The sequence below is a fragment of the Pangasianodon hypophthalmus genome, chromosome 2 (genome assembly GCF_027358585.1).
Source record: "Pangasianodon hypophthalmus isolate fPanHyp1 chromosome 2, fPanHyp1.pri, whole genome shotgun sequence".
In the NCBI taxonomy this organism is placed as follows: domain Eukaryota; kingdom Metazoa; phylum Chordata; class Actinopteri; order Siluriformes; family Pangasiidae; genus Pangasianodon; species Pangasianodon hypophthalmus.
Window position 1 is genome coordinate 1,167,501 of NC_069711.1, and position 26,493 is coordinate 1,193,993.

Below are 26,493 nucleotides of genomic sequence, written 5' to 3' on the forward strand. Positions count from 1 at the left end.
AAAAAGAAAGAATTTTGATACAATTTTGATAGTTAAAAGAAATCCACAGAACAATTTTATGTCTAAACACGGCTGGGAAACAAACAGAAGTTTCATAACACGTGGAATTTCATTATGACACGAGAAGGTAGCTCTGTAATGAAGCAGAGTGTTGTTACGTTGTTGTTGTGTTGTGACGTTGTTACGCTGTTCTGGTGTCATGTTAAGTTGTTATGTTGTGGTGTTATGCTGTTGTTACGGAGTCATGGTGTTATGGTGTTAAAGTGTCACTGTGTTGTGCTGTTACGCTGTTGTGATGTTATGTTGTTACGTTGTTGTCACGATGTTGTGGTGTTGCGTTCTGTTGTTATGTTGTTGTGGTGGTACGTTATTACACTGTTGTGCTCCTGGGCTAATAAAGTCAGGACGAGCACACGGGGACCAGTTCTGCAGCTGCAGTTCCAGGTTAATTGCTCAGTGTTGGACGATCGCAGCATTCACTGTGTGATTATTGGATTTTAACGATTCCCCAGTCAGAGCTCGCGATCGTTTATTGTTTTGTTTACTGAAATCCACAACAGGACGAAAGACATCAACAGACATGCGGGTCAGGTTGGAGATCAGGCTGGAATGGGAAAAGCTTGTTAATCATGTACACTGTGCTCAGTGGGAGAAGGAGGAAGTGAAGCACCTCCACATCAGCCAAACCTGCAGCACCAAATAATTCATCAGGACCGAGTCCATTTTAACTGGCTGAAGATGGAGTGTGGAGCAGATGTGCTCACAGTGCAGTAGCTCACCACATCTACCTACCCCCCACCTGCAGGGTTAATCGGGGCAGTTATTCATGTGTGTAAATGTTTGCTCCTGTGTTCGGGACACGCCCTCTGGCACAGAGACAGGGCTGGTTGGTTTGGGGGGCAGGTTTGACATCGGTTACCATTGGTTACCCACACAACCCAGAGCGAAAAGTGAAAAGTGCGGCATATAAAGGTTAAGGGGTTAAGTTCAAATAAGAATGTAACTTATACGATACATAACGTAAAGCGTAAAGGGTAAAATATAAAGTGTAAGTGTAAAGATTAATGTAACAAGTGTAAAATGTGAAGTGAAAATTGTAAAGTATAAAGTGTAAAGGATAAAATGTAAAGGTTTAGAATATGGTGAAAATATTAAGGATAAAATGGAAAAGGTGAAGTCTAAAGTATAAAGTGTAAAGGATAAAGTGTAAAGTATAAAGTGTAAAGTGTAAAGGATAAAGGATAAAGGATAAAGTGTAAAGTATAAAGTGTAAAGTATAAAGTGTAAAGTGTAAAGTGTAAAGTTAATTTGTGTCAGTATCGTCCTGTGAAGCCTGTATCGGGATACGTCTCGTATCGTGGATTTAGTGCATCGTCTCATGTTTAATAAAGAAAAAAGAAAAGAAAAAGTAACACAAATTCTGGAATTGTGGATTTTTTGATCCAGCAGACTCATGTAGACAGAGCGAGGCCCCAGCTTTAAACCGCTCATGTTTTTTTATTTTATTTATTTATTTATTTATTTTGTTCGAGTGGACAGCAGCCACTTTTCCACAGCTGAGCTCCTGCATGTGCTCTAGCGCTCTGTGGTGTTGTACACTCCCTCAGGACTCGGATGCTTTCCTCTCCGTCCTCCAGCTCGCGTGGAGACGGCACGCTGCCCAGCTGCTGCTTTAGCCTCGGGCCTCCATTCATTACAGCAATCGTGTTCCCGGCACAGAACATAACCGACTTCTGAAAACAACTCCTCCTGTTTCCACACGCTGAAAATCATCTGCCAAAAACCCAAAGTGCAATTCATCTGCAGCAACAGAACTACAGCCTGCTGATGACAGACGGCCTGGCAGTTAGCCAACGCACCACTTCCACTCTGTAACGCTCAATATTGCATCAAGGCTAATATACAATATATATTATATTAGTTTCTAATTAATACACAGGTTACAAATTAAATTTCTGACTTCAGTGCTTTTTAGGCTACACTGTTAATAAGTGTAAGTAAATAAATCGATGTGATCTGCTTATTAAATTACACTAATTTATTTTATTAATTATTTTAATAAAGTACCAGTTCTTTAAAATGCACTCGTGTGGACGAGCTGATATCACTAATTCTGAACCCGAGGGTGTGGAAACTCCTTATAGCTTAATGATGGATGAAGAATATGATGTCTACAGCAGTGTCTTGCAGCTTTTTCCACCATGTTAGCATCTGAAAACGAGTCTTTAACTTACTCTAGCCCTGACTCTGAACTAGCCGAGTGGGAGAGTTGGATAGTGATACGCAACCCGCGGCTCTGAAAGCGCTATTTCACACGGCGTTGCTCGCGACGCCACGGTGCGCTGATTTTATTTACAATCAAGTTAATGTTAATAAACAACAAAAATCAGCAGGAGTGGGATTTCAAATCATCTACACTTTATACAAAGTGATATCATAGTGTTAACGGTCCATTAAAGCAAAAGAAAATAAATGAGTTTTCCCAGTGTAGTCTTGTGCAGAATGTTGAGTATTCATTTTTTTCAGACTAACAAAGTACCATTAGCTGCTTTCTTTACCATCTGCCTGAGGGTTTTTTTTCCACCAGCTGACTAGTCAACATCTCCACAGCGGCTGTTAGTGAACGAGTGAACGAGTTAGTTCACTAGTCTAACTCAAGCGTACCTCTGAGTTCTGTCCGTTCATATAGAGCTGAGGTAGTTCCTGCAGGGTCTCCGCGGACACGTCTTTGTCCAGCGTGCCGGTGATGAGCTGCGGGAACGCCGAGAACATCAGGTTGAAGAAGATCAGATACCACTGATCGATCATGGCCGAGCCGGAGAACCCGCAGTAGAACTGATACCAGAAGATGAGAGCCACAAACATCTGGGCAGAGAACAAATAAAAACATAAGGATGTTGTTGGATTTTGTTTAAAAATGTAGTATTCTTATTATTAGAGCACATGATTCTAAGACCTAATTTAATTTTTTTTTAAAATATTCATTTCTGATGAAGCCTGAACCAGGATTTTAAATGAACCGTGGCTCCTTACAGCGTTTTTGTAGAAGAAGTAGAGGATCATGTTGGCCAGCCGAGAGTAGCACCAGTGTCCGTGAACCAGGAGGAGCTTCTGCAGATACTGAAAGCGAGGAAGAGCGAAATCGCTGGCCATCACCGCCTGCACACACAACGAGAGAACATCAATCAGCGTGACACGCTAACACACACCACAAGAACCCTGAAGCGTGAAAAATTCCTACTGCTGTTTATCCCGTTTATACGTTTATCCCGTCGTCCTTCAGCACTAAATTCTAAAAATAAACGAGGAGGGAAAATAAATCTCAGCGTAACCGTGTGAGGATATAGTGCCGTGTCCAAACACACCCGGGCTCTACAGGATTGAATGGAGATCAGGTTGGAATGGGAAAAGCTTGTTAATCATGTACACTGTGCTCAGTGGGAGAAGGAGGAAGTGAAGCACCTCCACATCAGCCAAACCTGCAGCACCAAATAATTCATCAGGACCGAGTCCATTTTAACTGGCTGAAGATGGAGTGTGGAGCAGATGTGCTCACAGTGCAGTAGCTCACCACATCTACCTACCCCCCACCTGCAGGGTTAATCGGGGCAGTTATTCATGTGTGTAAATGTTTGCTCCTGTGTTCGGGACACGCCCTCTGGCACAGAGACAGGGCTGGTTGGTTTGGGGGGCAGGTTTGCCATCGGTTACCATTGGTTACCCACACAACCCAGAGCGAAAAGTGAAAAGTGCGGCATATAAAGGGTAAGGGGTTAAGTTCAAATAAGAATGCAACTTATACGATACATAACGTAAAGCGTAAAGGGTAAAATATAAAGTGTAAGCGTAAAGATTAATGTAACAAGTGTAAAATGTGAAGTGAAAATTGTAAAGTATAAAGTGTAAAGGATAAAATGTAAAGGTTTAGAATATGATGTAAAATATTAAGGATAAAATGGAAAATGTAAAGTGTAAAGCATAAAGGATAAAGTGTAAAGTATAAAGCACAAAGTATAAAGGATAAAGTGTAAAGTATAAAGTATAAAGTGTAAAGGATAAAGCGTAACATGTAAATGGTAAAGTGAAAAATGTAAAGCACAAAGTGTAAAGATAAAATGTATAAAATGTAAAAGAAAAAGGAAAAAGTATAAAGGGTCAAGTTTACAGTGTAAAATGTAAAGTGCAAACTACAAAGTGTAAAGTGTTAAATGTAAAGTGTAAACACAACAGAAATGTTAATTTTACTCTTTATAAAACATGGCACAGCTTTAGATGCTTAAACAGACATCATGCTGATGGAAGACACGTAACGGTGGCCTTCACTGCAGGACATCAGAACTAAAGTACAGTTCCCAAAAGTCTTTCTATTCTGTATAGCAGATAAAGTGTGTGTTAATTCAGCAGTCCTGCTTTACTGAACTTCTCCTCTCTCCTCTCAGGTCTGTCCTTACCTGCATGCCCTCCTGCCCCGAGATGCCCACACCAACATCTGCCACCTGGATCATACTGACATCATTAGCCCCATCACCTAGGATTAACCAGAGAGGGAGAGAGAGAGAGAGAGAGAGAGAGAGAGAGAGAGAGAGAGATTACATTAGAACTAACAGAAATAAAAGAAATATATGGTGTGCTTCCACTACAGGAACCTTTTCAGGAACCAGAGGAAATAAGGTTCTTGTTCTAGTTCCTGCCCAAGAGCTGGTACTTTACAATCATAAACTAGTGAGGGCGGAGCCTGCTGTAATGAAGGGCACTGATTGGTCAAAGAGAAGCTTTACAGATCAACTGACCTTCTTACTCTGAATTTTAAAAAACAGAAATTTTCTAAAGTGCTAAAAAAATCTTGTGTCTAAATAAATTTGTGCCTACATTGTTTTCTTTTAAAAGAAACCTTTCAGTAGTTCTGTATAAAACCGATTTGTGTCACAAAATTTGGCCTGAACCAATCATATCTGATATGCAAATGATCAGAAGATGATGACACAATACCTTAAAACTTTCAGCCACAGAAACACAACCTGAGTGCTAAACGAGCTAGCCACGTAACTAACATATGTCATGAACAAAACTGTTGTCATGGTAACAGTAAAATGCAGTTTAACAGTGAAATAAATCACTAATAATTGAGGATGTAAACCAGGACTTATATGTATATTATGTATAAACATCGACCTGTGACTAATGTGAGCTAGTTTACTAGCAGTTAGCTAACTGACTAGCTATTTGCCATAGCAAGAGGACATTTTTAATTTGTATATTAATGCATATTCATATGCGCTTTTATTTTTAACGAGGTGTAAAAGTGTAGAGATAATGCTAAGCCGTTTATACGTTATTTCTTGTTCATTAAACGTCATTTTATGTTTTTGAGTCACGAGCTGAGTCAGATTTCGCTTATTTAAGTTTTTTTTTTTTTTCCAGTTTCGTGTTGCTCTGATTCTGTTGGAAAAAAGAAAGACGTAAAACAGGAAGTAAAACACAAAACTAAAACAACAAACCCGTACTTTAGCCGCTGAATGATCGGACTAATACAATAACAACCCAAACCTGTGCGAGGGTCAAATAAGGACAACGAAACAATCGCTGTTTACGCCACACCACCAAACCTATTCAACTGGCTGTTTTTTTGAAGTACTGGCCAAATTATTGTTTTGGGAGACGCTTTACTGTATAAATAAGAAATAAAACCCTCAGATTCACGCTGTTATAGGAAAATAATCAATGATGGTGTGGTGCGATGAAGCGGCGTTACTGTGGTTATTTTCCTAAAACAGCACGTCCACAAGTCTTTTAATCCTCTTCCACCACGGCAGTTTGAAGATGTTGGACTGTTACAAAGCGCTGGCACTGGAGACTCCTTCCATAAAGGTTAAATAAACATGATCTTACAGAAAACTTCTCCATATCAACAATGTTTAATGCGTTTATGTGGAGCGTCTGCCGTACACGTCCCTGTGTGAGACCGCTACACTCGTTAACTGTTTACGGCTCACACACAGCACCAGCGGGAGGTGTTTGGACCTTTGCTAATCTTTTTAGATTAGCATTTTAATATTACAGCACAAACGCACTCGTGTCATTAGCTTAAGCATGACATTAAAAACCTTATTAACAAAGCAGACATGGGAGAACATTTAAATCCCACCATGACCTCTGATCATCTTCACTCCTCTCTCTCTCTCTCTCTCTCTCTCTCGCTAGCCATCTGGATAATTAGTGGTGCTGCATGGGATTGTGAAATAAAGCACCCAAGCAGCGAACCCGCACCACGACCCGTCACCCGCACCTCGGAAATGTTTACCGCTCAGAAACATGCACACACTGCTCTCCAAATTTCACGTTCAAGAAGTTGTGAAATAATAAAAGAAACTGGGCAGCTACAATGATTAACATTAATATGGCTGATATATTTTCTGAGAATGTGAAACAGAGAATATAGCACATCAGCTGGAAAATAAAAAGGAATTTTAAATTTTAGTAACAAAAATGCAGGATTTATTAGTTTGCTTCTTTTAAAAAAAATTTGAAAGATGGATGGATGGATAGTAAGAGTAAGATATTCCTTTATCTAGATAGATGAGTGGATAAATGAATGGACAGAAAGATGGTTGGATAAATGGATGGATAAATGGATGGATAAATGGATGGACAGAAAGATGAACGGATGGATATTAATTTTAATATATATATATATGTAAACTGAGTTAGAGAAGTTGATCATTAATTTCTCTATTTTTAATTTCTGCCTTTTACATGTTTTTTTTTTTTTACAAGTTTTTCTTTTTATCACATTTAGAGCATGTAGAGCCTCATATCTGAAAGATTCATAAACGTTCTGTTAATTAGGGTAAGTTTGTGGCACAGAGAGGTGGAATGAAGTGGAATGAGATGGAATGAAACAGCGTGTCGTGTAAAAGCTCACCTATGGCCAAGGTCATGACCTTGAGCTTGTTGCGCACCAGTTTGACCACCATGCTCTTCTGCAGCGGCGTGGAGCGACAGCACAGCACCGACCTGCAGCTCCGAGCCACGGCCAGGAACTTATCCTCCAGACTCTTATCCAGAGCGTAGGCCAGAGTGCGGCCGTCAATCACCAAACCCAGCCGGTGCACCAGGAACGGGCCTGAGGGGGCGGAGCCAAAGCCTGGAGACAGGAAGTGCACGCTGGTGTAGTCCTGCTGGACAAGCCGGGTCGCGTGGGGGTCCGCCGAGGAACTGCACAGGAACTTAGTCTGGATGTAGTGCAAGCTTTCATCGAGTAGAACAGCACAGGCCTCCTGAGGAACCACACACACACACACACACACACACACACACACACACACACACACACAGAGAGAAAGAGAGAGAGATATCTGAGTAACTGTACTGAATAAAGATGTTTAATAAATATAGTAAATGGACAGAGGAACATCTGGATAACAGATCCTGCAGCTGTGCAGAAGATCAGGTCCGCTCGTGAAATCAGTAAACTATCCTGATCATTTCAAACATCTCTACAGTTCCAGAACGACTGCATGACGCTTTTTCTCCTCTTTGCTTCAAAAGAAGATCCCCTGCTGAGGATTTATGTGTTCTCTGTGCAGAGAGGAAGGAAGGGTGGACCATCAAACCGGCCCAGGTTGTTCCATCAGCTCGAGGAAATTTCCACATTCAACACAACAGACGCTTTGGTTTTAAATGAAAAACAGAAAAACATCTCGAGAGCTGAGCTTCAACAAAAGCCCTGGATGGAAGACACACGTGTGACGAACTTAAATAATGAACCATATCTTAATGTCCAAGAACAAAACATGATCTCTGGACTCTGATTGGTCAGAAGGTGTTGATTAATTTTCTATAACAGCAGCTCTGACAGTAGCGCAGGTTTCTATTAATGTTTCCATTAAGGTGAAGTTTTGTGAGACTTTTATGTAACCTTTCTGGAAGGAGTCTCCAGTGTCAGTGCTCTGTAACAGTCAGAGGTAAAGCTGTAACTAAGTTTTCTCACAGCTTCAGGACAGAGGAGTTTTATGCTTTGTGGTTTCTCTTTTTCTTGTGTTTTTCTGTCTTATTAACTTTAAGTTTAAAAAAAAGTTTTTACATTTCGCTAAGGTAGAAACGTTGCGAAAAAGCAACATGAGGCTGCAAGTCACACGTTTCTACATCATGTAAATATTTTTAGGTCAAAATGTTTTAGTGTTGAGCGCCTGCTATAAAATTAACATATTTGAATAAATCCATTCATTTTAAACACATTAATCAGTTACGGTTTTTTTGCCACTCTCACCAACAACGGGAATGTTACGTCTCTGTTTCTGAGGAAAATTAAATAATTTCGCACGTATGTGGATTTACTTTAAACAGAGTAAACCTGCTACTTGATTTTCTTGACGAATAAAATGAAATTAAACGGAATCGGAGGCGTTAGCGTGCTGTACCTGCGAGTCGGCATTGAGCGTGATGATTTCCTCCTCGGGGTCGAGCAGTTTGCAGGCGTAGGCGATGTTGATGGCCGTCTCCTGTTTGTCCCCCGTCAGCACCCAGATCTGCAGCCCCGCCGTCCTCAGAGCAGCGATGGTCTCGGGTACGCCGTCCTGCAGCCGGTCCTCGATCCCCGTCGCTCCTGACCACGACATTAATCCGGTTTTAATTACATTTATTCCTCCATAAACTCAAACGCTGACGTGTGCACAGACTGCGGGATTTCTTACGCTAAATTTGATACGGTTTAGTATCTGTTTATAAAAACATTTTTGTTTATAAAAAATCGGCATGTTTTTATTTATCAATATTACCTAAGCTAAACAGCTAACTTTTATGGCTAATTAGCAATTAGCTAACTAATATTATACTAACTGCTGTAGCCAAGATCACTAGCAACTCTTAAACAAGGTTGCTAGCAAGTCAACTAGGACTAGCACACAACTAGCTAAATACTGAACTCTGAAAACTACAATGCAATAGTTTAGCTAAGGTTTGATAAATTATTACAGTGTTTAAACCAGTAGTCTAGTACATAAGGAGGCTATCCTGTTAGCCAACAATAGGCTAACTACTGTGTAAACCAGTAGACATCAAGCTATCTAGCATTAGGCTAACTCATAGCCAAGGTCACAAGCAAAGAAATGAGCATTAGGATACTTTTTAAACTGTTTGTAAACTGTTTAAACAAGTAGCCAAGTTACTAGCAGCCAGGATCGCTCGGGTTGATCCAGTGTGTGCGAGACATTGATTTATTTTTTCAGATTAAATCACATAAAGCAATCATAAAATATAATAAATCATGGAGCAGCAGATGAAAGATTAAAATGTGAGCTCTTATTAAATCCTTTCATTTAAGAAATCTTACTCATCTTACTGCTGAAACGTTACAGCACATGCAGGAAACACTGAATAACGTATTTATTAATTACTAAAGAGCCGAGCGTGAGCGTTTCTGACCTAACAGGTGAAGATCGGTCTCCAGTCGTAGTGCGGATTCAAACAGCAGCTCCTCTCGTCCCTGGATGGACGTTTCAGCCTCTAGGTGGCGCCGCAGCCAGCAGGCATATTCTTCTTTACTGAGGACCTGAAGCACAAATCCAACGTCACGTTAACGACAAATTGGATTTAAACAGAACTGATCAGGAACAGGAAGCTCAGGAAAATCAGTTTTAGACCGTGTGATTTCAGCCATCTTTTACGATTATTACTCGTTACACTCTATAAAATCCCAATAAAATCTCGCCTGAATGCTATACCAGACTGATAACGTGGGTTCTGCGTGTCAGGTTACACGTCGAAGTCCAGATAACGGACTCGCACAAAGACAAACGTTCTTCAATGAGAGCTTGAGGTTTGCTCGTTGCTACCGTATTCGTAGAGGTTGGTGTCATCTTACACCATCTTCCTATTGGTGGATTTTTATCTGGTCATTTGCCTGTTCCCACCCACAACCTAGTGCTATCCAATCACCTGACAGCTACCAACTGGGGAAAGTGAAAGCTCCTCGTGAAGGCAGCCTATGCATCTTTATAAACTCTGTCACAGCACAGCGCTATCTACCGTCTTCCGCATACATAAGCGCATAGATGCTCATGATTGGCTAGTGTCTCTGTGATTGACAGGGGAGACAGTGTATGCCCCTCCCACTCAGACAGCACAGGCAGTTTTGCTCTCTTGGACTCTACGTGTCTGTGGCAACGTTGGAATCGGTTCCGGATAATACGGTGAACACTTTTAACGAAATTAAACATAAACAGCGTACTGAACTTGTTCTGCGTTAGTCCAGGTTAGCCTCTGTGGCTTAATATTTTCATGGCCTTCTTAAAAAAATAAAAAATAAAGGAATAAACCATTTCTGGAAGTTAGATGGCAAAAGAAAGGTGTGAAAATGCGTTTCGAAACAAGGCAACTTGTGGATAAAATGCTGAAAAACACCAGCACCGGGAGGTCCGTGTGAGCGTGTGAACATGATTTATCACATCGCCTGGTTTTAACAGTTAAAACATGGAAAGAGGAAGTGAGAGAGAGCGAGAGAGAGAGCGAGTCTCACAGATAAACACCTGCTGAGACACTTCAGCACGTCTCTGTTTACCTTTTTGGCGATGCACAGAGTTCGGAGGCCGTCGGCGGCGTAGAGGTTCAAGTAGTTCTGCGTTTTGTACAGAATTTTGCGTTGCCGTTTGCCTTTGGAGTCGTCTGGAACGGAGAAGAAATGAGTTTAAGAACAATACAGCTTTTTACACAATGAATAAACAATGAACGATATTAACGTGATGATGAGATTTTAACAAGAATGGAATGGATGTTTTACAGAGACAGGAGGCGGAGCTACCGGAGGCGATGCAAAGTGGGTGTGGCACCTATGCAAATGAGAAGCGAAGCAATGTGGCGATGTGATACAGTTGGAACAATTTAAGACCAGGTTTAACACCGCACTCTGCAGTCTTGAGTATTTTCAATACTTCTATAGGTGTGTAAACTGGTTAATGTGTAAATAACTGAAAAAATAAAGTCTGTGAAAAAATAAAGTTTCTATTTTCCCCTTCTTTTTTCTTGGTTCCACATATTCCTTCCTAAAGTATATTATAAACCTAAACAGAACATCTTCTGTGTGTTTACTGGCTATCTCTGGGTTCATCAAACATCAGAAAGACAGCAGAGGTCGCAAAGCGTTCGAGTGTTTTCGTTCACTGTAACACTAGTCCATTTATATTTATAGTATAAATACATTTCATTATTAGTCAACATCTTAGTTATTGCTACCAATGAAACCATGGCAACTGGCTGTAAACTGAAGCCAGACACACCCACTACTGACCAGCGAAAAAAAAAAAAAAATCCCCAAAAAAGTCGGTATATAGCACACATCACTCATCTGTATTTCTACTGTATATATACACTATGTAGGGAGCATCTGTAGTGAAAAATCGACATTGAGGATTTGGCTTAATTGTGTGTTATTTGTTGTTAATTTAATTGCGTCTTATTTGTTGTTGGTGTTTGTGCATCACACTAACTTCCTGTTACCAATGAAACCATGGCAACCGGCAATCTAAGTGATCTAAGTACCATTAGAGGTACAAAAATGACAATTCAGCTTAATAGGGAAATTTTTCACTCTTTCAAGATGAATAGATAGATGAATATCTTTCAAGATAAATTTAATAAATATAAAGATAAAGAAGCTGAATAAGATAATTTAATAGATTGAAAGATATTTATCTTTTTTCTAAATGTGGGGAGAAAAATGCTAAAAAGGCTACACGCTACATCGTTTCTATGGCTTTATCACAATATCACACCCTATGTAGTAAGCATATGTAGTAGTACAATATAGACAATTTAGGTTTAATTATAGATAGACAGATAGATAGATAGATAGATAGAAGAAGAGCTAGATGTTGACTGAATACGGTGCATGAACAAATAAATAAAATATTTAAATACAAACGCTATAAAAATGATTAGCCCTGATTGACTTTTCTGAGAGTTTTCTTGCTCAAGTGACAATTTTCAACTACCATGGTTTATACCAAGTCCCACCCCCTGGCCAATCATATACCTTTCTGCCCTCATCCCAGTCACTGATTGGCTGACAGCCTTTATATTTACCCGAATCGTCTTTTTTAAGTAACACTAACTTCACTGGATAAAAGTTTATCGGCGAACGCTACCGTATGCGTCCCTGTGCTCAGACGTGTCCGAGGTGTTTGGTGTAATTGGCGATGGTTTATAAAGGCCGACGTGAGCTGCCTAAACTGTTTTTTTTATCCACAGAATGACAGGAAACCCACACCAGAGTGGAGTGAGATTATCGCTCAAAACACAGCCAAGTGTGGGAGAAAGCGCCAAACCTCGCCTCGCCTCGCCTCGTCCCCCCCCCTCGTGTGTGATTCATCAGCAGGCTGAGCGACGTCGGCTTGCCAGCACAACTTGTTTTTCTGCTCGGCCCTCCGCCACCTGCTTCCTACAGCAACACGACAGAAGGAGACGACTTCATCTCTGGCGACCGTCTGAAACCACTGTTTTTTTTTGTTTTTTTTTACGGTTTGGAATATTACTGGGAATAGACGTAGTGTACAAAAGCCAAAATGATTTCTTCATTCAACAGCAGCTGAGGATAAGTCAAAAAGTATAAATACATAAATAAATAAATAAATAAATAATTTTTAAACAATACTGAACTGCAATGCTGGGGTATTTCTATTAAAGCATGGCATTTTAATCTTAGCTAGAATGCTAAAGTACTGAATGCTAAAGCCTGGGAATATTATCTCTACACCTGTACCCACATTAAAAGCGGCAGGGTTTATGAATATGCATCAATATGCAAATTAGTAAAGAAGCTGTGAAAATCAGCAGTTTCAGTCTCAGAGCCTCATTTCGTCACCGATTTATTTAAAAGCAGCAAACCACAATTTTGTTCACTAATGTCAGTTAAGTTAGCTAGCTAGCACGAACAGATCAGATGTGACTGGTTCAACTTGGCCACAGGGCCTTTAATTATGTTACCACGACAACTATGACATTAATCATCACTAATATAAAATTAAAAATTAGATAGCTAGCTAGAATAGAACAGCTTCTGTGGCTAAATGAAGTTTACGTATCATGACGTCATTCTCTAGGCTAATAATTTGCATATCACACATGAAGTTCATGCATAGCTCCGCCCCCATAGCTCCGCCCCTAATCAGTTCTGAGAGGAGTTTACTCAGTTCAACATCACGCTGTAGAGCTCAAGACACATTCAGCTCATTTCATAACTATTTTCACGATGTCAGTCTGCATCTATAATCCACTGCTCTGTTACTGAATAACATAAGGCACAGGTTGCTCTAGAAAAAAGGCGGCCATGTTTGTTTTTCCAGTTCAACATGGAGGCCAGGTCTGTACAGTGTTGTATAATTTGTTCACACACTTCAAAGGAGGCGTATGGTTCTGGGCTGCCACTTCCCTTCATGTGTATTACCATTGGCCTGGTCTGCTTTTCCTCCATCATCCTGTGAATGGAGTCATTGTAGAGTCTGGAGCTGCTGAACCTTGATTGGAGCTCCACCCAGGTATGGTCACATGACCTTCTCTCTCTCTCTCTTTTTCAGCCACGTCAGCTTTCAAGCTCTATATTTTCCTTTTAGATAGAATTTAGTGGTGGAACCTCAACCTACTGCAGATTTAGTTGGGTTTGAGATCATTTTTCCCCAATTTCACCTGAACAGAAATGAAGCCACTTGCTCTGATGAGGGTGGAGCAGAATGACAGGGGGCGGGGCATTCTGCTCCAGAGTATTTTAGCCAAGAATCATAAAAATAGAAATAACACACCAAATAATCGTGATGTTTATATCTTAGCGATTTTGAGACAACTTTAATTAAAAAAAAAAAAAAAAAAAAAAAAAGAGTCTAGACAAATCTAGGGACTTTTTTTTTTTAACCCAACCACCAATCACTGATCACCATTATTCCTACCGACCAATCGCTGATCACCATTGTTCCTATCGACCAATCGCTGATCACCATTGTTCCTATCGACCAATCGCTGATCACCATTGTTCCTATCGACCAATCACGGATCGCCATTGTTCCTATCGACCAATCACGGATCGTCATTGTTCCTATCGACCAATCACTGATCGCCATTGTTCCTACTGATCAATCACTGATCACCTTTTTTTTCAACAAAACTCATCGTACTTCATACAACACAATTTGATATGCAAACGATTATGACAATCACTGAATATGCAAATTATCATGTCACCTAGCAACGCCTAGCGACTGTTTGAGCAAACATTAGCAATTTCGACCCAGAAAAGAGTCTTGCACTTCCTCTTACTTCAACCTCTTTTTCTTTTCACCACAGCTGTTACAGCATTATATTGCACAAACAACTGCACACATCTGCACTTTATTATAAATATAGTTAAAAACCTTTTATATTCCTTATATTATGTTTTTATATCTTTCCTTTTCTACCTCTTTTCACTGCATGTTGCAAGTCTGTGTATGGTTGTGTGTGATGAATAAAATTGAATTTGATTTGAATTTGAACATGGCTAGTTTGGGTGAAACATTTCTACGTATTAGTTACGTTTCTGTCAGGCACAGAGCGGGTGCGTGTGACGCAAATGTGGTGAATATTATTAAAATATCATAATGGCAATTACGAAAGCAACCCTAATACTAATGAATCTACTTTAACTAAGTTACTGTTAACACTTTGACTAAAATATTAGATATTCGGAGGTCTGAAAGCGGTCACTTCGAGCTCGTACCTGTCGCAGGTGGTCTGATGAGGTCCATGATGACCGAGTCGGCTCCTTTGGTGTACACGGTGATCTGCTCGGTGAGTGGATGTCGCACCACCACAGACATGCGTTTACGTGTGGAGTCGAATCCCAGCGTGTGCAGCAGCTCGAAGCTCAGCTTTCCTACATGCGGCAGCTCCACGGTCACCTGATCCGCCAGTCGGCCCACCAGAGCGCAGTTGTAGGCGCGGGCGGCGTACACCAGAGCCGCTTCGTCCGGAGACTCGGCTTCGTAACGCAGCTCGCCTTCGTCCCGTGCGGAAGCCTTGGCCGGGTCGTGTCCGGGCGGGACGGGGCTGAAGGCCTTCTGCAGACGCTCCTCGTCCAGTTTGGCGAGCGCGCTCTCGGCCGACGGAGAGGACAGCATGCTGGAGGCGGCGCGCTGAGACGACGAGCGGTTGGTGGCCAGGCTGGACGAGCTGCTGTTGTTGGAGCCTGACGTCAGGCGACTCGGCGTGAAGCGCTTGATAAAGTCCTCAATGGTCTTCACCGGGGATTTCAGCTCAAAACGCCGCACCTGAAAACAAACATACAAACAAACAAACAAACAAATAAAGAGATGAAACTTGAATATTTCATAGAACTTAAAATGTTAAAAAAAATTTTTTTCAATTTTAAACAATTTTTCTCCTGCCTTTTCAATTTTATACTTCATTATAAATCATTCACATCAAATCGTTCTCTGTATTGATATTACCATAAATAAATACATAAAGAAATAAACATGAGACAAATTTTAAACCTTTTTTCATTAAAATTTGTCACTGTGATTAAAGCACTATGTTATTGTTATTGTGCTTGCTTCACTGGCAATGTTTGCAATTTTTTAAAAAAAATATTAAACAATTATTCATATATTTTGCATTAAAAGCCCTTTAGTAACGTTTCCACAATTTTTATTTTCCCTCCTTTTTAATTTTAAATTTCAGTAAAAAATTTTAACATACAAAATATCTCAGAAAAGTGTATAGTGCCATAATTCCTACTACAAATAATAATAATAATAAATAATATAATTAATAAATAATAATAATAATGATAATAATAATAATGATAATAATAATAATAAAACTTTATCAAGCACTTTTACACACATAGCTCAGAGTCGACCATGTAGTAAAAATTAAAGGATTAAAATATAATGGAATAGAATGCACAGGATAAAATAAAAGATTAATAAAAATATAATAAAATGGACATCAATATAAAAGGAAAAAAAACAAAAATAAAATGAAACTATAAATACCAAAACAGAGGAAGTATTTAACTGAGCCAGGATCTTAGTAAGGCCAAGTGTTAAAACAAAAATAATACTTGGACATTCACTTGCTGACTCTTAAACCCTTAAACAAGACACAAAAAGTGATTTTTTATTTTTTTTTTAAATATATTTTTGGAATGAGGGTCACACCCACGAAGACTTTGGCACCGGTCAGTTCCAGTTAAGGGAAGGGCTGCTGTTACAGTTATAAAAACTATCTGCACTTAACACACTCCCTCCTCTAACATCACTCCCAAAGCGAATTCCACAGAAGCATTTCTAAATAAACTCAGAAGACGGGCTGGTGATGAGGTCGGAACGTTCGGACGTGAAACACGTGAAGGATTAGGCACGCCGTGTTCACGGGTCATAGAGAGCACAGCTAGAGCGGCCACTCCTGCTGGAGAAATTGTCTCATCTGCCGTTTTTATCGGGGAAATAAATAAGACTGCACATTTGGCGTGTTTGAGTGATAACGTAAAGATGAGGCGCTCGTACTGTTCGCGAAAGTTTGTGTTTAAGATCAAATAAGTCCAAACCCGACACATCAGGGCTACCACACTGACTCACCTTCTGCCGAGGCTGATTGGGTGACGACACGACCACCGTGTTGCAGATGGTGAGAGCGATGAAGAAGTCGAAGACGTCACACAGGTCAGGAGGGATCTGGCTCAGGAGCTGGCTGTGGAAGCGCATGAACTCCATCTGACTGCCGCACTCGTTCACCTTATCCATCAGCTGAGGGTCCGGAGTGATGTCTTTCTCCTACAACGCCCACACCACCCGTTAAACCAGAACATTCCACAACTTGTGGATTTGTGATTTCCAGAACATGATACACTAAATCATTTGCCTCAGTTATGGGCAATTCCAGAAAGTTCCAGAAAGTTTAACCACTTGAACAGTAAGAGTACTATAAAGTTCATCTTAAATTCAAACGATGTCCTATATACACTACGTTAAGAAGATTTCACATCAATGGCCCACTCTTCTGAAATTCACCGTTCGTCAGAATTTTTCCCAAAATGATGTTCATGTTACTTAGTATGGTGGAATACATGGGTGCTTTGGTTAGCAATTGATGCTACATGGAATTATAGTGTAATTATATTACTTATATATCTTTTTTATAAAATAATTTTACCAACATTTCTGAGGAAAACTTTGACGTTCTCAATTAGTTTGGTCATTCTGTTTTTGTTTGTGTACAGCTAGCTAGCTAATTCATTAGCCTCAGTCATGAGGCTTAAAAAAAAAAAAAAAAAAAAAAAAATGATGACCGTCAAAACAAATGACCGTCAAAACTCAGTGAGAACGTCAACATTTTCCTCAGAAATGTTACCAAATTAACAATTAAATACTCGTAAATACTAAGATTACACAGTGTTTACACTTAGCATTGATTGCTAACTTCAACTTACATTCATTCCACCACAGTGAGAAACGTCAACATTGAATCACAACTTCGGTAGCATTATTATTTTTATAAATATAATTATCTTTATACTGAAAGGACAAATCAGCTGGGTGACTAGGACGCGTCTGAGTCCATATATGGACTTTTAAACATTTCGTAGCATTTAGGATCGCAGTCAAGTGAATGATTTAATGCACACATGAGCTAGCTAGCTAACACGATCTGTGATTGAACTGCAATAACCTCCTACTTCCTGTTTGGAAGACGTCCATATTTAGACATCGCACCTGTTCACATGAGAACTTGGATGCATTTTCTTGATATATTGACTGACTGATTCACAGTCAGTGTGTTTATAATTATATAAGTATTTAGATGATAAATGATCTTCTAGATCTTCTAGCAAGTTGTATTTTTATAAAATAATTAGCTTTTGATGCGTAAAATGGCTGAATAGTGGTGATAAACATGCAGCTCTGAAGCAGGGCTTGACAGAGGCTTTATTTAGGTCTACCTTGACGGATCAGTGTGTGAGTGTGTGTGTGTGTGTGTGCGTGTGTGAGTGTGTGTGTGTGTGTGTGTGTGTGTGTTCTATACCATAGGACTGCTGAAGGCGGTGTGTTTGGACAGGATGCTGGCCCGCTTGGCCTCGGCTCGGCTCCCGGTGCGTCGGTGTGATTTGGTGCTCTGTGAGCGCAGGACGACTCGGCCGCTGTGCTGACTACACACACTCTCTCTCCTCGGTAAAGTTCCTCCATGAGACACACACTCCTCCTCCTCAGAGTCCACGTCCTGGTACATCATCGCCAGCCTCCGCGCTGCAGCAACAAATAAACAGTACGATGTCTATAAACCCCGAATAAACTCCAGGTTTATTATTTATCTCTTTATATTAATAGGAAATGTGTGCAGTTACACAAGACGCCTTCGTCCCAGCAGAGTGACAAAGCGACATTCGTTTTCTACGTATGTTTGTGACACAGTGCCGCGATTTCAACAATTACCTACATTCCAACAGAGATTTTCTCAATTCTATTCAAATTCGGTACGATACAGTAAAGTAACAAATCCAAACAACTTTCTCGAACTGCCCCTAAAAAAAACGTGTGTTGTCCGACGTTTTTTTCTATTCCCCACTCGCAACTTTAGTTCCTACCTGTGATTAGTTCCAGCAAAAATGGAAGAAAAACATACAACCATGGTTTCATCTTATCCTCTCATTAAGTGTGTACAGAGGCATTACGAAGAAAAATAAAGCTCGGAAGGAAGTAGCTGAGATCGTCAGTGTCTCTGTTGAGTGTACGTAGCTAGTACAGTTAGCTTGCTTTGCTAATCTAAACTGAGTACGAAGCTTAGCGTGTAACACAAACTGATTTTCACAGTGATACGTGCGCTATTTAATTTGTTTTACTAGCTAGCTTTAGAAGCGAAAGTATATACTGTAGCTACGAACAAAAGATTAAAAAAAAATTCGCTGGACAGGCCACGCCCACAAGAGACAAACTACAAGTGACATGAGAAACTTGCTTGCTAGTTTGAATATTAAGTGATAAGAAGAGTCTAAAAACAGATTTTAAAATAATAAAAAGACAAATTTAAAATTGTTCTTATTTTCTGTTGAATGCTACAAAATAATTTCCCCCCAACATTATGTCCAAAAGTCATTTTTATATTACAGCAGTTTGTTCGTCTGTTCATTTTTAGCACCATCACTCATCTACGTGTTCTCTCCTGTTTAAAACTATGCACTTCCTTTTAAGGAAAAATGGGCAGAGCTAAGCCTAACGGTCCTGTCTAGGGGCGGGGCTAATTTCTGGGCCGGAAAAATGTAAATTAAAGCCTGAAAACTAGAACTAGAGAAACTTTGGAATACTGTATAGCATTGTTGAAATTATATTGTTGTTACAGCTCTTAAAACATCTTTAAATGTTACAAAGAGCCGATTTAAAAGATTCGTTTAAATTCTTCTGTTCAAATAACAAATTAAATTTGTTTTTTTTTTGTTTTTTTCCCCCATTTTATTCCCTGGCCAATGAGAGAACTATTGCGAGGACGCGAACGTGACGTGATTAGGTTGAGTATGATTTTAAACTCGTCACTGATTAAGTGATTAACGCTAACGAGGTCAGGCTCACCGTTAGCGTCGTGCGAGTACTCGACTCCGGCCACGGTGCAGCGGCGGAACACCATCTTGTTCTCGGTGAGCGTTCCCGTCTTATCAGAGAAGATGTACTGCATCTGGCCGAGGTCCTCGGTGATGTTCAGAGCTCGGCACTGCAGGTGGGAGTCCGTCTCCTCGTCGTACAGTTCCATGTCCTGGTGGATGAAGTAAACCTGACAGATCTTCACGATCTCGATGGAGACGAAGAGCGAGATGGGGATCAGCACCTGAGCACGAGGAGGAAGAAGATATTACGCATTAACACGAGCACGCTGGATAAGACCAGCACTTAAACAGGAGGGAGTGTAAGGTTTAATAATAAACCGAAGTTTTAAATATTAGACGTTTAAGCTTTCTGTAACATTTATACTTTCATTTTAACTGAAATTTTAGGTTTTTTTTTTAATATTTAAATTTTTAAAACAATAAGTCAAGGATGAGAGTTAGTATTTACAAATATTTGTAGATTATGTATTTTTTTATTTCATTAAATAAAAAACCACCAAACAAAATCAAGAATCATGAAATTTGGTTAAAATAAATTAAAATGCAAATTTATTTAATTAATAAAGCCTGTAATGTTTTACCGCTACAGACAGAGTGGACATTAAAAGCAGCAATAAAACACCAAAAAAACATGATTCATAAAAAAAACTGCACTGTTGCAAATTTATTTTGATTTATTAATTATTTCATAATTTTAATCATTTATTAAAGTTACACTTTAAAAAAAATGAAAATTTTAATGTTCTGCACTAAATTTCTTCAAGCACTTCATGGATCTCTTGGCAACCTGAGAGTAAAAACCCAAACAAGATCAGTCAGCTAAATCACAAATATTCACTATATATGCTCATTACACAGGGTAGAAGATAAGATTTGAAGAAAAAAAAAAAAAAAAAACCTTACTTGGAATATATTTTTTGAGGCATTATAAATATGCTGAAATAAAGTAAAGTAGTAATGTTTTAGTCTAAACGTTTAGAAAATGGGGCCTAAATATTTAAATGTGGAATATTTAAATTTTAGATAAGTTTAATAATGCTTAAACAGTGACATTTGCTTAAAAAACCGTGAAGAAAAATACTTAAGGTCAATTTCTTTTCATTATGGATGAAACAGTAATAAAGTGACCAAAAACGTACGCTTTAAAAAAAATAATAATATGAAATAAATAAAAATGAATAAAAAAGTAAATAATTAAACAACCAGCCAGACAAATAAATATGTATAAAAATGTATTTATAATAATAATGCAGCAAGTAAGATCTATTCAGACTGTGACGTCCTTCCACAGATTTTATTTTTAAAATAAAAATATATACGATAAGCCATTAAAAACACAGCAAGGTCAGATACGAGCTCGAACACGTCCACGCAGATCTGAGTCCGAAGTTTACGGCTTATCTCACGTTAAATTTTACGTTACGTATTACTGCGCAGCGCAGAGAGCCGCTATCAGCGTCGCTCCTCACCTGGAACACTATGATCAGGGTGAGGAAGAGATAAACGGCCGAGACCACGGGAGACAAATCCGTTCCCTCAGGACTCAGGACGTCAAAGACGGGCCTCTTATCACCGTACTGAAACATCCACAAGCCGTGACCTACACACACACACACACACACACACACACACACACACACACACACACACACACACAGAGTGAGGAAAAACACAACCCACACACAGAAAACACACACACAGTGAAAAACCACACACACACACACACACACACACATACAGTGAAGAAAAACACAACACACACACACACACACACACACACACACACACACAAACATACACAACACACACACACCCACAAAACACAATCCACACAGAAAAACCACACGCGTGCACACACATACAGTAAAGAAAAACACACACACACACACACACACACACACACAATAAATACACAACATACACTCATGTGCACACACACAGCCACACACAGTGAGGAAAAACACACACAGAAAACACACACACACAAAACACAACCCACACAGAGAAGAAACACAACATACACACATGTGCACACACACAGACACACACAGTGAGGAAAAACACACACAGAAAACACACACACACACAAAACACAACCCACACAGAGAAGAAACACAACATGCACGCACACACACAGACACACACACCACAATCACAGTGCAACTGAAAAAAACCAGATACGTGTTTGTACATCATGGTTTTATGTGAATGAATAAAGGCTCCGTACCGATGGCGGAGAACAGACACATGACCAGCAGGATGATGACACACCAGAAGACGTCTACGTTCATCTGTCGCTCCAGTTTGCTGCGTTTGTACCGCGGCCCGTTGTTGTTCAACATGGCTTTGGTTTCATGACCTGAAAAACAACAGCAGCTTGTCATTTTACTGAGAAACCGCAAAGAGGTGTAAATTCCTCTGTCCTGAAAATGTCGGAAAACTTCAAGTTCTAGCTTCACCTCTGACTGTTACAAAGCGCTGACGCTGACGATAACGCATCACGGAAATTAGAACTAAACTTCTGACCAATCAGAATGCAGAATTCAGCAGCAGCGTGGTGTGAATATAAATCATTCAGTAACAGCAGTGAAAGTAATTAAATAACTTGGGGGATGATGCAGGAAATAATTTACATCCCAGTTGGTGGAAATGTGATCCAACAACTACTTACTGAAAATAATTCCAACATGTACATTAGAGTGGGCGGAGCTCTGATCAGGGGAGAGATGGTTTAATCAGAGTGGGTGGAGCTCTGAACAGGTGAGAGGTGGTTTGGACAAAGTGGGCGGAGTTCCATGTGGATGAGAAGTCATTTGATTCAAGTGGGAAAGGATCTAATTGGCTGAGAGGTCATTGGTCAGAGTGGGCGGAGCTCTGACTGGATGAGTGGTGGTTAGATTAGAATGGACGGAGCTCTGAACTCTGGGTGAAAGGTGGGTCGAAGTGGGCGGAGCTCTATTTGGATTAGAGGTCATTTGATTCAAGTAGGCAAGGCTCTAATTGGCTGAGAGGTAGTTTGGTAAGTGTGGGCAGACATCAGGGGTGAGAGGTGGTTAGATTGGAGTGGGCGGAGCTCTGACTGGGTGAGTTGTGGTTTGATTGGAGTGGGCGGAGCTCTGAGTGAGTGGTCTGTTACCTGCGTAGATGACGATGCCCACAGCTTCCTCTGTATTGCGAATGGTGCAGCCTCTGAGCAGCAGATTGTCTTTGTAGAGACCATCTCTCCTTCCATTACGATGGATTCTGTCTCACACACACACACACACACACACTTGTTATTTTATAAAACACAATGCAGATTAATAACAGTGCCTCAGGTTGTGGAGTGTTCAGAGTGGTGGCTTCACCCCATCACACGCAGCATCAGCATGAAGAGGAGCAGGAGAAATGGCTCGTCTAGCAGGACTACAGGGTGTCCACGCAACGTTAATGTAATAAAACATCACACACACACACACACACACACACACACACACACACACAGAGCCTCTAGGCCTTTCACCCTCCTCACTTGCGGCCCGAGGCTCTCTGGGGTAACTGGGTAACGGTGCAGTGGCTGCACGCCAGCAGCATCTGTTCTCCATCACACGGAGATATAAATGTCATAATCATTCTCCACCCTGTCAGTCGACTCACTGCCCTGCTACCATCAGCGAAAGGTCTTCATCTGCTGCTCTAATGCACACACACCGAAAGGATCCTACTGTTACACGCTCGCAGAAATAAAGGTACCAAATGGTACTTTTCCGTGCTGGGAAAAAAGTACAGAACTTCCATACCTTTACACCTTTAAAAATAATGTAAAATAAATAATTGGCCTCTAAAAGCTAATTAAAGATAACACATACACCTTCCAGGCAAAAGATACATACCAAAGGTACAAAACAGGTACCAATGATGGTACCAGATCAGTGAGTAGGATAAGGTACCGGTTGGTACCTTCATTTCACCGACTGCATCTCGGCTCAGGAACTAAACCACGATCCTGTATTTCCATCACCAAAGCGAGAGATCGTAACTAATTACTGTAATGAATTTGGTTCCCTTTATAGCTCAAGGTGGGCGGAGCTACACAAAGTGCAGATCACTGATTGGTCACAGAATTGTGTGGATCATCAGTAGTGTGAGAAAGAGTGTAGTTTCTTTCCTAATCTCTTTTTTTCTGCAGGATTTAGGAGGAATCCAACAAAAAGAGGATATTTTTTCTATCCATTTTCACACTAATGTTTTCTCATCCCAAATTTTTTGAGTAGGACGAGCTCTGATTGGGTGAGAGGTGGTTTGGTTAGAGTGGGTGGAGCTCTGCTCTCTGATTGGATTACAGGTGGTTTGGTCAAAGTGGGCGGAGCTCTGCTCTCTGATTGGGTGAGATGTGGTTTGATTAGAGTGGGTGGAGTCCATTTACACACACTAACGTTTCCTCATCCCTTATTTTTTTCCTCAATTCAGGAGTGGATAAACCAAATTTATTAGCGCACTCACTCAGCAAATAAAATGTCCAGTGTTCAGCCCAGTCTCATGGTTTGGTTGCCTGGAAACCTAACCGACGAGGTCATCATAATGTAATAACGTACAGCTAGCTGGTTAGCTAGTTAAGTGCATTAACACAAAGTGACTAAGGGAAATAAAGGAGTTTATGATTATAATTTTCTTGTAATAAAGTTTGAAATTTAGATTATTGTGTTTAGTAAGTGGTTTAGCAAGTTTTGTGCTAGAATCTTTTTGTTTCCACGTACCTGCATGTTCCTGATCGATTCACAGAGTGAAAACTTTTTACATTCACAACACCTGCTTGTGAGCACGACGCTACACGATGCTAAGCCTCTGACTGAGGACCTTACTGAACTCCAGTGCTGTAGGTTACAGATACACACTCACCATTTAGACCTGAATAATCAGTCACGGATTAAATTTCAGCGTTATAGCACACGAAGATGAGACCGTTCTTTACTTACATGTAGCCACGGAAACGGTTCAGGTCGTTGTTTGGCTTCTCACACTCAATAACGCTGTTGTACTTCATGGGGTCGAACTCCGTGTCCTGTAAAAAAAAATTTATTTAGACACTCAGTGTTGCTCTAAATCACATTATGGGATGGAAAATGTAACAAATCACACAATTTCTTTATTGTGCTAATCTCCTGTACAGTATAATACTCAAATATAGCCTGCTGTTTATATAACAGACGCAGGAAAGTGATTCGCTTTGTGGTGTTCTCATGTTCTACAAAAAACAACTGTGTTTAGATGATTATTGAAGCGTGACAGTGATTTTATGTGGAAAAAAAACCCCAAGAAACTCCAGATTCTTTGCTTGAAAATGACCAGGGTCTAAAATTATTGCAAGAGAAAAAACAAATTATTCTTATTTTTTAATTACACATCATTTATAAAGTATAATCATAAATATAACTACAAAAGTATTCATAATGACAGTTAACAGAATAGCTAACTAGCTAAAAATAATAAGTAACAATTTTTTTAATAATAAAAAAAAAAAAAGTGTCTTTATCTTCATCCTCATTAATGAATATACATAAATATGCAAATTAGAAAACGTCCCCCACCCACATTGTCCTGCCATCACTAATAGCTTAATATCATTAACATCATCTAGCTTAGCTAGCCGGTTAGCTAGCTGCGAGTAAACTAGTTCATGGGTTTATATGAACGATTGGGATTCCAGTATCTCGATTAACATCTTAATTTTATCACTCATTTATTCCACTCATTCATTTCTTATCATTTGCATATCAGACGTAACTGTTCTGAAGTAGTTGTGACATCACAAAGTGAGCCCATCCATAGCTCCGCCCCAAACTAGGTTTATACAGAAGTACTGACTTACATTTTGCTAATTTAAAAAGATAAAATGAGGGGAAAAAACATAGCTTTATATATATATATATAAATTTATATATATATAATATATGACAAATATAAACAAATATATAATTATAAATTTGTAACAGTATTATATTACTTATAATTTAATTATATTTTGTTTTTCCTTAAAATTGTTTTTTTTATATTATTTACTTATTATTAAAGTTACTATAATTTTAAAATAAATTAATTTAATTTTAATAAATCTTCTTAAAATTACTATAATTCTGTTTTTTATCTTGTTTTATCTCGTATGTTGTTCAGCGTTCCAGCATACTTTAGAAGCTGCTTAAGTAAAATGCTTTATTTTTGTCACTTCAGTGGCCATTTGTTGTCTATTTAACTGTCAGCTGGGTTTAAAACAAAAAAAAAATTGACCACAGTGTGTGTGTGTGTGTGTGTGTGTGTGTGTGTGTGTGTGTGTGTGTGTGTGTGTGTGTTTGTAATTGAGATAAAGTCACAGATCAGTGGCAGGAGTTTTGTTCTTTAACTGAGTAAATATCGAGCAGCTGAATCCACCCGGTGAACAAACCAACAGTAAAACACTCCGGTGCCACAGCCGCGAGCACGACGCTTCCTGTTTCTCCTGCAAACCATCACACGGAAAGTTCCAGTGGAAAAATGTTCCACGGTGACGCTACTTAATAAAAACACACAGTCTGTGCGCTCACCAGGTCGATGAAGCTGCGCACCACCTGTCTCTGCTTCAGGTTGGTCTCTCCGTCCAGCGTGGCCGTCTCGATGTGACACAGCCGGTCCGGATCGCTGGAGCTCAGCAGCAGCACGTCGGCCGGAACGATCTCGTTACAGCGCAGCCGGATGAAATCTCCCACACGGACCTCCTTCCAGTACTGTTCCACATAACGCCGCTCGGTTCTGGAGAGCAGAGATACACACACACGGATTACACGCCGGGTCACGGCACCATGGCGAGCCAAGACTGGGATAATACTGGAATTATATCCGTATCATTTAGGAAAAAAAAAAAA

The 26,493-nt window shown here is 39.9% G+C and overlaps 1 protein-coding gene across 1 annotated transcript in view; it reads right to left on the reverse strand.

Annotated features, from left to right (window-relative positions):
• Positions 1–26,493, reverse strand: part of atp10a (ATPase phospholipid transporting 10A) — a 54,857-nt gene that overhangs the window by 9,878 nt on the left and 18,486 nt on the right. The window contains exons 2-17 of the mRNA XM_026945626.3: positions 26,176–26,380; positions 24,574–24,659; positions 22,755–22,861; positions 21,846–21,977; positions 21,088–21,218; positions 19,587–19,839; positions 18,049–18,269; positions 16,605–16,799; positions 14,741–15,290; positions 10,559–10,662; positions 9,424–9,550; positions 8,421–8,605; positions 6,923–7,277; positions 4,452–4,528; positions 3,034–3,159; positions 2,665–2,865 (exon numbers count right to left, since the gene is read on the reverse strand). Of these exons, the coding sequence (XP_026801427.3) occupies positions 2,665–2,865; positions 3,034–3,159; positions 4,452–4,528; positions 6,923–7,277; positions 8,421–8,605; positions 9,424–9,550; positions 10,559–10,662; positions 14,741–15,290; positions 16,605–16,799; positions 18,049–18,269; positions 19,587–19,839; positions 21,088–21,218; positions 21,846–21,977; positions 22,755–22,861; positions 24,574–24,659; positions 26,176–26,380 (3,055 nt within the window). The remainder of the gene's footprint in view (positions 1–2,664; positions 2,866–3,033; positions 3,160–4,451; positions 4,529–6,922; positions 7,278–8,420; positions 8,606–9,423; positions 9,551–10,558; positions 10,663–14,740; positions 15,291–16,604; positions 16,800–18,048; positions 18,270–19,586; positions 19,840–21,087; positions 21,219–21,845; positions 21,978–22,754; positions 22,862–24,573; positions 24,660–26,175; positions 26,381–26,493) is intronic.